This window comes from Cordyceps javanica, chromosome 4 (genome assembly GCF_051103115.1).
Source record: "Cordyceps javanica chromosome 4, complete sequence".
Classification (NCBI taxonomy): Eukaryota; Fungi; Ascomycota; class Sordariomycetes; order Hypocreales; family Cordycipitaceae; genus Cordyceps; species Cordyceps javanica.
Window position 1 is genome coordinate 3,270,018 of NC_139298.1, and position 9,976 is coordinate 3,279,993.

A 9,976-nucleotide genomic window follows, 5' to 3' on the forward strand; every position below is an offset into this window, starting at 1 on the left:
AGTATAAATATATACACATTGGCCACAACTCGTGGGCCAAAATCTGACAGAGCAAAACTCTCCATTATTCTTGGCATAACTCGAAGAGCAGTTCACGGCAATCTCTATCATGGACAGCAAAAAATCGACGAGTTCGGCCGAACGTAGCGGTTTCCAGCCGGGGCGCTTGCAAGCCCGAGACCAATGCTAAGTCCATCTAAGTCCGCACCACCCAAAACGTGGGAATGAATCACGGATGTGCGGGGCCGCAAAGTAACTAACAAGTAGCAGCCCGTTATGACTGGCCTTGCCTTGGTAAGCTCCGCCAATTAGCGCTGGCCAAGCCCACAAGGTAACGCGTTATGCTGGGCGTGGCGTCAGCACGTTATGGGTAAGGCTCGTGCTGCTTTGGGAACAGGGCGAGGTGAGGTGTTGGATATGCTTGTTTGGCAACTGGGAAAAGCTTTGAAATCACTCCGCAACCCAAACTACTTGAGTGATCGTCACCATTTCTCGGATGCGTACTGGTGTAGCTTCTTGGAGCTACAAGGACCAACTCGCGGGATCATGTTTCAATCACGACAACATTTCTCGACGGGCGCATATATCGATTTTTCCGGTTTTTTTTTTTCTTTTTTTTTTCATCTTTTTGGTGCTATGCATGACAAGATGGCAGCTACTCTGTACCTGACTGCCATGTGCTTGCTTCGTCTTCAATCCTACGAGCCTCACCTCATCTCAAATTCGAAGCCAGCTCCATGTCAGCCTTTAGAATAACGTTGCTATATCAAGAACAGGGCTTACACCATTGGAGCCGCATCCCTTCTCGGGTGGAGCAGCCCGTGGAGGGTCTCGAGCAGCTACACTAGTAGTCGTCGGACATTGCGGACATTGGCTGAATAATGTGCATTCGCATCTCTCTCCGACACACCTCTCCATAAGGCTGATGGAAGGACGCAGTCATACCCTTTTCACGGATGTTACCAGGGCGGATCCGAACAAGGGCCCGAGCTTGAACGAAGACCGTTTCGAATAGCTGCCACACCTCGCCGGGTGACGTGCCCTCGAGGCCAACAAGCTCGGTGGATGTCGCCATCCATGCCCGCTTGGGTACTGTCACGGAGTTCAATACCTTTATCGCTCCGCGCGCGCGCTGTTCAACTGCAATGCGGACTTGCTTAGTGAAAGACTGGACTGGTGGCTGGAGGTTATCATGAAACGGTGCAAGCCAGTGCGCGGCTCGTGACGATTTCTTTCGCCGCGGCGGAGTAGGTCCGACACTCGAGCTACGGTAGAGATGTCCGCTTGCGATTACAAGCGAATGGGCATTCTTTGTCATACAGAGTGTTGCCATCCGCAGTGGAAGTCTCTGGGCTCTCCTTCACAGGATATTTCGTATATGGGCATTGTTTGAAAAGTTACCGAGAGTGTTTAATGGCAGAAGTCAGCCAAAATTCAAAAAAGAAATTAAAAGAAAAATAATAAAAAAGAATCAACTCTTCAGTGCAGAATAAGTAGAACTTGAATGCTTCCAGTAGAGAATTAAAAAAAAAAAACACTGGTCGCCGCCTTTCTTGACGCCTAGCGTTGCGGTTAGTGTTTACCAATTAACTAGTTCAGGGTATGCCTGACGAGCTGGTCCCAGATCAAAAACATTTTTCCTTACGGTGGCTAGCGCAGGCTTATCTACTCGGTACGGCTCCCTGGAGAGCTTGCAGAATGACCACGACAGGCGTACCAGCACTTGGGATCTGGGACTGAAAACCGGTCGGCCTTGAACGGTGTGTTGCGACGAAACTCGTTGAACTTGGATCAAGCCGGTCATGGTAATTCAGAATTCCGTCAACGGCATAGGCCAGATATAGAGGAGGCATGTCAACAAAGGTATTGAGACTGTTGATTTCGGCGACGATACCCCGCGCGATCTGGGGAATTACAGCAAGGTTGGTAGGCGATGGGACATTGGCGGATCCTTGCAGCTCCTGATAGAGCGTGACATTCTTGTTGTTGACGGCGTCATTAACAGCCTTGCCAGCTTTCTGCAAGATTGGCGGTGATGTTAGCCTCGGATAAGTGCCTTTCAGGTTTATGTCATTTCTGGCTGGGTGGGTATAAGTGCGCGATGAGGGACCCCAACTAACACTGATGAGCTCTGCTTGAGAGAAATAGCTCGCGTTCGGTTAACCCTCACGGGCGTGTACGGTCATTTTCATCACTAAGCCGGGCATACGGCAGCCAATGCTTTCTTACATTGTTGTGCACGGGCTGGCCAAATCTGCATCAGCTACAACCGCATTCTGTCACCCGGCCATGCCCATGGCGAATAACCGCCTCAACTGCATTGTTCCATAAATGTCGTTCCCTCTTTTCATGTAGACGCAGAAATAGTGCCCCGCAACTGCCGAATCGCGGCAGCATCCGAGTCAGGCCTTGGCGCGACTCTACAAGTTGAGCTCTCCAAAATCAGGTGTTTCGGATTGCAGCCGGCTGGGCTGCGAAATCCATCTAAATCGACTTGGCACACGTGAGACACCTTATGAACTTTGTTTGGCTTGAAATATCTCAAATTAGGGCGTACAGGCACCGCGCGGCCTTGTATCGGCGTCCATTCATCCACACGTGGCGGGCGCAACGCATCGATTGAGTGCCATTGCCTTGAAATGGCTAGCCTGTGGACCGTATAAGTGGAATGTGTAGGGATTGTGTACAAACAACTTATCCGTCAAGACAGAGGGGTATCTGAAAGGACGAGAATACGGAACGTATATTTCGAATCAAAGTCGGTCTATTCAAACTCATCTTTTGATTGTTCTCGAATCGAAAGGCCTGCCAAAGCAGCAAGCACTATACTTGCGGGATTGTCCAACACAACAATGGGGTCCACCATGTACGCCGATGAACGGCGTATTGCCTCTGCTGCCGTTCAGCATGCTTCTTTGCTCACAAAATCTGTCATGAGATCAATCAAACACGTGTCCAAGAAGGACTCTACTCCAGTGACCGTTGCAGATTTTGCGGTGCAGGCTCTCCTCATCGGCACGCTGAGCCAGGCTTTCCCGACCGACAACTTCCTCGGCGAGGAGAGTGCTGCGGCCCTTCGCGAAGACGCTGCCCTACGCCAGCAGGTCTGGGAATTGGTCTCGTCTTCTGGTGCCTTTCAGATTGCGGGGGGCAAGACTGCGGCGCTCGCACAACCATCATCGCCGGAGCAAATGATGGAATTGATCGACCGCGGCGGCCTCGGCACCGGCGGGCGGCAAGGGCGAACATGGATCATGGATCCGATTGACGGCACGGCGACTTTTATCGAATGTGGCCAGTACGCCGTCGCGGTGGCGCTGGTTGAAAACGGAAGAGAAGTCCTCGGTGTGGTGGGCTGCCCAAATCTTGCACTGGATCTTGATCGCATCGAAACCGTGCCCGCCGACGATGAGGGCTGCGGGTTCATCGTATCTGCCGCTCGCGGCGACAGAGGTATACTTTTACAGCCAATAGGTGTCGGCGAGCTTCCCGCTGGACAGTTCATCCCGTCCGAGCGATCGCAGCCTCGGGCGGAAGCACCTCCCACCGATCTGGCGGACTTGAACTTTGTGGATTCTGAGCTCGGAGAGGAGCACCATCTGAGCAAGGCTAATGAATTCATCAAACGTCTCGGCTGCCGCCGCTTCCCCGGGACCGAGGTCTGGTCCACCCAGCTTCGGCTCGTTGTGATGGCTCTGGGGCACGGCGACAATGTGCAGATTCGAATCCCCCCACCACAATCGACCGGCCCAGAGGCCGATCCGGAAGACACCATTTGGGACTATGCAGGCGCACACTTGATATTGCAAGAGGCGGGTGGCGTTACGTCTGATCTTGAGGGCAGAGAGATTGATTTTGGAGCGGGGAGGCGGCTGTCTGCTAACTGGGGCTTGGTAGCCGCCTCTCGTCCAAGCCTTCACGGGCAGGTTCTCGCTCAAGTAAGGGAGTTCTTGGAACCGACTGAATGAGCGATCGGAGACGAGTTCAATGATTGTATAAAGCGCCGAAAAAATAGTCTCGATTGATTCGGTTCTTCTTTTCTTCTATCCCTTCAACTTGCTTTAGCTTTTGCCTCGTAAAGATGTATCACACTAAAAGGCATGCCAGATCTTGTACTTCAAAGTGAGAAGAATTGCCTTGCCGATCAGATTCAATCGCCTCAAGCTCAGCAGAGGAAGGTCTTGCAAGAGACAATGAGTGTTTCTTATGAGCCTTCCATGATTCGATTGGTGTCTGAGTCAAGACATGTTAGACCCTTGGTAGTGACGCTTGTGACTCTCAAAACTGCATGCCATGAAAATGACGATGATTTCAGAAGACCAATTTTACATTTTCAGCAGCTTCGTTGAAAAAAAAAAACGAAGGCATCCCCAGTGGTTGTAAGAGGGAGGCTCGTCAACTTCGTGGGTGCTACTGGAAACGGTCACGCTGAGTCATCCAGTGAGGAAGCTTCCCCATAGCTCAAGCCCATCCCCAAAACTCCGCGGCAGATATCGTCACGATCATATTCGAAGCCGTTCTAGAGCCCCCAGAAAAGAGAACAATGGATCATGTGGTATGAGCTGAGGCGTGCAAGTACATCAATGCCCCCACTGACCTAGACCTCGACGACTGTTCTCTCCTCTTCTCTCCCCTCCCCCGACCGCCCGGCGCACAAGCACCACCCAACCAACAGCATGTTCGCCGCCCTCGACCGTCCTCAGCTGGCGGCACGCGCGCTCCGCGCCGCCAGCCGCCGCTCCCGAATATTCGCGCAGACGGTGTGCTCGACCGCCGCCTCGCCGGCGGTCGAGAAGCTGCCGTCGACGTCGATCCGCGTGCTGCGCACCGTCGACGCGGTGCGGCGCTGGCGCAGGCCGCACACGCTGAGCCAGCACAGCGTCGGCCTGGTGCCGACCATGGGCGCGCTGCACGAGGGCCACCTGGCGCTCGTGCGCGCCGCGGCGCGCGAGAACCACCACGTCGTGGTCAGCGTCTACGTCAACCCGGCGCAGTTTGGCGTGCGCGAGGACCTGGCGTCGTACCCGGCGACGTGGGACGCCGACGCGGCGGCGCTGGCCCGGCTCGACCGCGAGCTGGCCGGCGACGGCGCCAACCTCGGCCGCGTCTCGGCCGTGTTCGCGCCGCCGACGTCGGAGATGTACCCGTCGGGCTTCCCCGGCCAGGACGTCGACAGCAAGGGCAGCTTCGTCAGCATCACGCCCGTCGCCGAGGTGCTCGAGGGCGCGAGCCGGCCGACCTTTTTCCGCGGCGTCGCCACCGTCTGCATGAAGCTCTTCAACATTGTCCAGCCCGAGCGCGTCTACTTTGGCCAAAAGGACGTGCAGCAGACCGTCGTCGTCCGCCGCATGGTGCGCGACTTTGCCCTCCCCACCGAGGTCGTCGTCTGCCCCACGGAGCGCGAGCCCGCCGACGGCCTGGCCCTGAGCTCCCGCAACGTCTATCTCGGCACCCGCCGCCGCCGCGTCGGCATCGTGCTGCACCGCGCGCTCGTCGCCGCCTCCAACTCGTACGGCGGCGGCAACCTGGACCGCAAGTCGGTCCTCGGCACCGCCCACGAGGTGGTGGCAGCCGTGGTCCAGGCCCAGGCGAGGCTGCCCCCGACGCAGCGTGTGCTGTTCGAAGTCGACTACATTTCCCTGTCGGACCCGGACACCCTGCAAGAAGTAGATGCGATTGATCCGGAACGCGGGGCTGTGCTCAGCGGGGCCATCAAGATGCTTCCGTTAGAGGAGGCCGTTCCTGGCGAGGATGTTGGGCATGCCGGAGGCCCGGCTGTCAGACTGATAGACAATCTTATCTTGAAGCCTATTAAAGTGTAAATTCTCAAGTAGAGTGTCAGGAGGGCGATGAAGCATTTTTTGCATTCCGGCATCTACATTGCCGTTGTATATATCAAAATATATTAGATGAGAATCAAAAGAACCGCCAAACCAGCGAGCAAGCAACAAAATCAAATAATATACACCGAAACCAAATCATGGTTGAGCCACTGGCGGCGCGTTGCAGCACCTTACAGGTTTGGCTTGCTACGTAGCTTTCGGCGGCGACGTGCCTCGCCAACAGACTTGTGCAGAGTTTCTTCTTCCTCCTGACTCAGACGATTAGGAATCTTTTGCTTGCCGGCTTTCGCGCCTTCCTCGGCTTGCTCAAACAGTTTGCGACCAAGCTCATCTGTAAGACGCAGCACGCGACTGCTGACGGTAGCGCCGTCTCTGCGATTCTTGCCCTCTCGGCGGCAGCTGGCAATCTTTTCCGTAAAGTCCCATAGCTTCCCTTCCGCTAGCAAAGCACCAGTCTCGGGATCTCGTGGCGGTCTCCAAGCAGGATCTAGCTGCATGCGGGGGGGGATCTTGGAGTCCTTGGTCTTGACAACGTGAACCATTTGGTCTTCTTCAAAACGAGTGTAGGAGTTCTTGAGCGTCTCCTTGTTCACAGCTTCGAAATAAGAAAGGTCACCCTGATGGTAGAGTGTCTTTCCGAGCTAATGGGCTGTTAGCAAGCGGTGTGTACGTAGAGTGCCTGGGGTTCAACTTACAAGCTGGGCACTGTTCTGTGCCTTGGACTGCTCAACCCAGACATCGCTGGCGTTGCCTGGCGGGCTCAGTCCCATCAAAGATACAGCAGCCAGCCAACTGGCTTCGATGAAGGGCCAGATCAGGAAGCAGTAGAAATCATAATTCTCTCGTCCTGCTCTTCGTTCCTCGTCGGAAAGGCCAACCTGAAGAACGTTACCCTTGTCATCCTTGGTAAGTTTCACGATACGGTCGGCTTCAAGTCCTTTGAGTGTCTTCTCCAAGTTGGCATCGAGGCCTGCACTGCCAAAGATGAATTCGCCGCGGAAGAGAGACGATAGGAAGAAGACTGTCGACTTGAGTTCCTCAAACTCAATGACCTGCATGGATGGCCCTCCACCACGCTTGACACGCGTGTACATGGCGGCGCTGACAAGTGCTTCGTAAATGAAAAGATGAATAGTCATGTTGCGATAGAATGAAAGTTGGAAACGGTCAACGGCATAGTATGTGGGCTCAGCAAGTCCGTCCACTACGCCCACCAGGTCTTTGCCAAGGACTTCCAGACCACGGTCGACAATTTCCGACAGCGGTGCGTTACCAAAATGCGCGACGCGGCCGCCCTTGGCTCTCACTCGGGCAGTTAGCCACTCCACACGTCGTATAAGTTCTTGATGGCCAACGCCACGGCCGCGGAGAGTGAGCAACACGGTGCCGATAAGAGCAGTAGGCATAACTACGGATACGGCGTTGATATCTCCAAGAACCTTGTAACCGAGAGTTCGCAGGATTTTCTCACGAACCGCTCTCACAGCTGGATTGCGATGATCCGTGTCCAAGCCTCGGGGAACATTGGGAATCCTTGTGAGTTGATCATCTATGAACTTTCGTAAGCTCCAAGGCTCGTGGAATCGGACATCAACACGACCGAGTTTCAGGGACAGCACGGAAGAGCCTCCAGAGAGGAAATCAGCAAGGTTCTCTTTCTTCTTGGGGACGCCCAACAGCTCAGTGACGTATCCCTCCGTCTCGATGACTTTGTCATACTGGGTGCTGACGGGGCAGATGATGGTGTCTTGGACACGACCTGACAGGATTGAGTCGAGGACGAAACTCAAAATACCAAACTTGGGTGGCAGCAGCTTTCCAGTGCGAGATCGGCCTCCCTCGATGAAACATTCGAAATTAAAACCCTGCTGAAGCAATGTGTCGATGTAAGACTGGACCAGGGTTGAGTAAAGAGCGTCGTCGCCAAACGAGCGACGGATCCACATGGCGCCAGCATGTTGCAAGAAGCTTCCAACGAGAGGGAAGTTGAGATTATCGCCGGCCACTACGACGGGCAACGTCAAACCAAGGCGATAGCAAATAAGCTGAAGACTGACATAGTCAACATGCGAACGGTGGCTGGGAAGGAAAACAATACTTTGTTTTCTCTTGGCTGCGATGTCAGCTACTTTGCGCAGACGCAAGACTTCCTCACTGGAGACATGAATGCCCTGGTGATAGGCCCTTGTCAGTAGCTGCGTTGTCATGTAATAGGCACCGCGGATGAACGTCTTGCTTTCCATTTTGCAGATCATTTCGTCAGTCAGCTTTTCAGCGACCTCCTGCAGAGAGTTCTCGAGCGCCACGCGACGTTGTGCTCGCTTGGTCACGTAGTCTTTGTCGTCCTTGTTGAGCAGCCCTTCTTTTTCCTCGACGGCGACGCGGCTCTCTGCGAGTTGGGAGATGCGTTTCTGAAGAAGAGGCGCGGACATGACCATGGCAGTCATGTTCTGGGTGAATCCGGGGTAGAAGACGGGTTGCCCGATGACGTTGTCGTATGCACGCCATCCTTGGCCGGACACGTAAAGGGACACCTCGCGAAGGAACCTGCAGAGGTCAGCATCCTCACCTGTCAGCAAGGGAGTCAGTCCGAGGCGACTTACTGCAATGGCTCGGACCGGAAGGACGCAAACTGGTTCATTAGCGCCTCTTCCTTTTCTTGAGCGGCCCCCTTTTCCGGCTCGAGGTAGCCACCAGGCTGGAGAGTGATTTCATCGCCCAGAATCTGCAGGTCGGGGGCCGAGTTGTTGGTAGGATCGATGGGTTCGTCGCTGCCAGCCATGTTGAAGCTGCGAATGCGTAAAGCCGAGCCTAGGGTGGTGGTGGGCGTCGCAGAAGTAGACCAGAGGGTGCTCAAGCGGCGGCGACAAGAGCAATGGTCCAGCAGAAAGTCAATGCATGGAATATGACGGAGGAATGAGATGACAGCTCTGGACTGGAGAACGCCGGCTGGGAGCTGGGGAAGCTCGCGACCAAGCGTCCGGGGGTGGGGGGTGGGGAAGAGGAGATTCTGCCGAGGCCATCAGCCATGTGAGGCCAAAAACCGGCCGGCTACCTAAGGTTTTTTTTTATGGCGCCCACATAGCCAATAGTTTGATCTACAAAGGTAACCGTCCCCTCCTCAACAATTCAACATATCTGCTGTCGACGGCCATCTTGTTCCCCCGAGCCGCGGCTGTGGTTTACTTTTATTTTTATTTTTTTGCTCCTCTTGGAGCTGAGCTGGCCAAGCATGGCGACACCACAGGCCCTTACACAGGAGCTCCTGGGTCGCGCTCATCCACCCGACTCTGTCAATCGCATCTTTGCCGAAAAAATTCAGCACCGCACACTTCACCTACGACGCTCATCTCCGCCTCCGTCTGCCCTCAATGCGCGGAATGCACGACGCAAGGCACGCCTCGAAAAGAAAGAACGAGGCAAACAACGACCGAAGCCCCTGTCTTCGCGGCAGCGACGCAGCCTTGGCCTCCACGATGTTCCCGCCACCGGGCAGTCGTACGAGATTTATGCTGAGCTGAACAAGTTGTGGATAGGTTACGCTCGCGAGCTTCTCGGCCAAGAAATATACACTGGCGGCACTGGGGCTGCAGCGAAACTTTCCAGCGCAGAACTGCATGGTGCGACAGCAGAGGTCGTTCGCAGTCGCTGCTCTGGCCGTGTTGGTATCAAGGGCATAATCGTACGCGATCGCAAGTTTGTCATTGAGATCATTACGCGGAAACGAGGGCTCAAGGTTGTGCCCAAGGACGGGACAACGTTTAGAATCGAAGTGCCGGCACCGCCTGAGGAGTCTGCAGCAGACCAGGGTGGCCAGAGTGACGGCGCGTCACAAATGTTCGCGTTCGAAGTGCATGGCGATCAGCTAATGCTACGCTCCGCCGACCGGGCGAACCGAAAGTTTAAGCAGCACTTTCTCAAGAATCTTTGATTGTTTACTTAATGACTTTGATGACTGCAACGAATTGATACCCAAGATGGAGTTGGCAAACCCTGATGTGGCGGGTTTTATTGGGGGCGCGAAAGCTGGTTCAGCTCATGCGAGGCTGTTGTTTTATTCCTGGAGAGTAGAGGGAGTCTCATCAGTCCGGTTGGCTTGAACAGATGTTGAAGTGAAGGCTGGGAGTCGGAGG

General features: G+C 54.7%; 5 protein-coding genes across 5 annotated transcripts; 3 read left to right on the forward strand and 2 right to left on the reverse strand.

The window, feature by feature from the left end:
• Nucleotides 1-1,661: 1,661 nt before the first annotated feature.
• On the reverse strand, nucleotides 1,662-2,186 carry V2A60_006878 (uncharacterized protein; the record flags this gene model as incomplete). The annotated part of the gene is made up of 2 exons (XM_083258168.1): nucleotides 1,662-2,018; nucleotides 2,181-2,186. 2 exons carry the CDS (start codon nucleotides 2,184-2,186, stop codon nucleotides 1,662-1,664), a joined length of 363 nt encoding a protein of 120 aa, XP_083114294.1.
• Nucleotides 2,187-2,852: 666 nt separating this feature from the next.
• V2A60_006879 (uncharacterized protein) lies at nucleotides 2,853-3,968 on the forward strand (the record flags this gene model as incomplete). Its single annotated transcript, XM_083258169.1, has 1 exon — nucleotides 2,853-3,968. One exon carries the CDS (start codon nucleotides 2,853-2,855, stop codon nucleotides 3,966-3,968), a length of 1,116 nt encoding a protein of 371 aa, XP_083114295.1.
• Nucleotides 3,969-4,676: 708 nt separating this feature from the next.
• On the forward strand, nucleotides 4,677-5,822 carry V2A60_006880 (pantoate--beta-alanine ligase PAN6; the record flags this gene model as incomplete). Its single annotated transcript, XM_083258170.1, has 1 exon — nucleotides 4,677-5,822. The coding sequence occupies one exon, from the start codon at nucleotides 4,677-4,679 to the stop codon at nucleotides 5,820-5,822; it is 1,146 nt and encodes a 381-aa protein (XP_083114296.1).
• A 191-nt stretch (nucleotides 5,823-6,013) lies between these two features.
• On the reverse strand, nucleotides 6,014-8,625 carry V2A60_006881 (acyltransferase-domain-containing protein; the record flags this gene model as incomplete). The annotated part of the gene is made up of 3 exons (XM_083258171.1): nucleotides 6,014-6,484; nucleotides 6,539-8,390; nucleotides 8,447-8,625. The coding sequence occupies 3 exons, from the start codon at nucleotides 8,623-8,625 to the stop codon at nucleotides 6,014-6,016; spliced, it is 2,502 nt and encodes an 833-aa protein (XP_083114297.1).
• Nucleotides 8,626-9,075: 450 nt separating this feature from the next.
• On the forward strand, nucleotides 9,076-9,774 carry V2A60_006882 (RNase P/RNase MRP complex subunit; the record flags this gene model as incomplete). Its single annotated transcript, XM_083258172.1, has 1 exon — nucleotides 9,076-9,774. The coding sequence occupies one exon, from the start codon at nucleotides 9,076-9,078 to the stop codon at nucleotides 9,772-9,774; it is 699 nt and encodes a 232-aa protein (XP_083114298.1).
• Nucleotides 9,775-9,976: the final 202 nt, after the last annotated feature.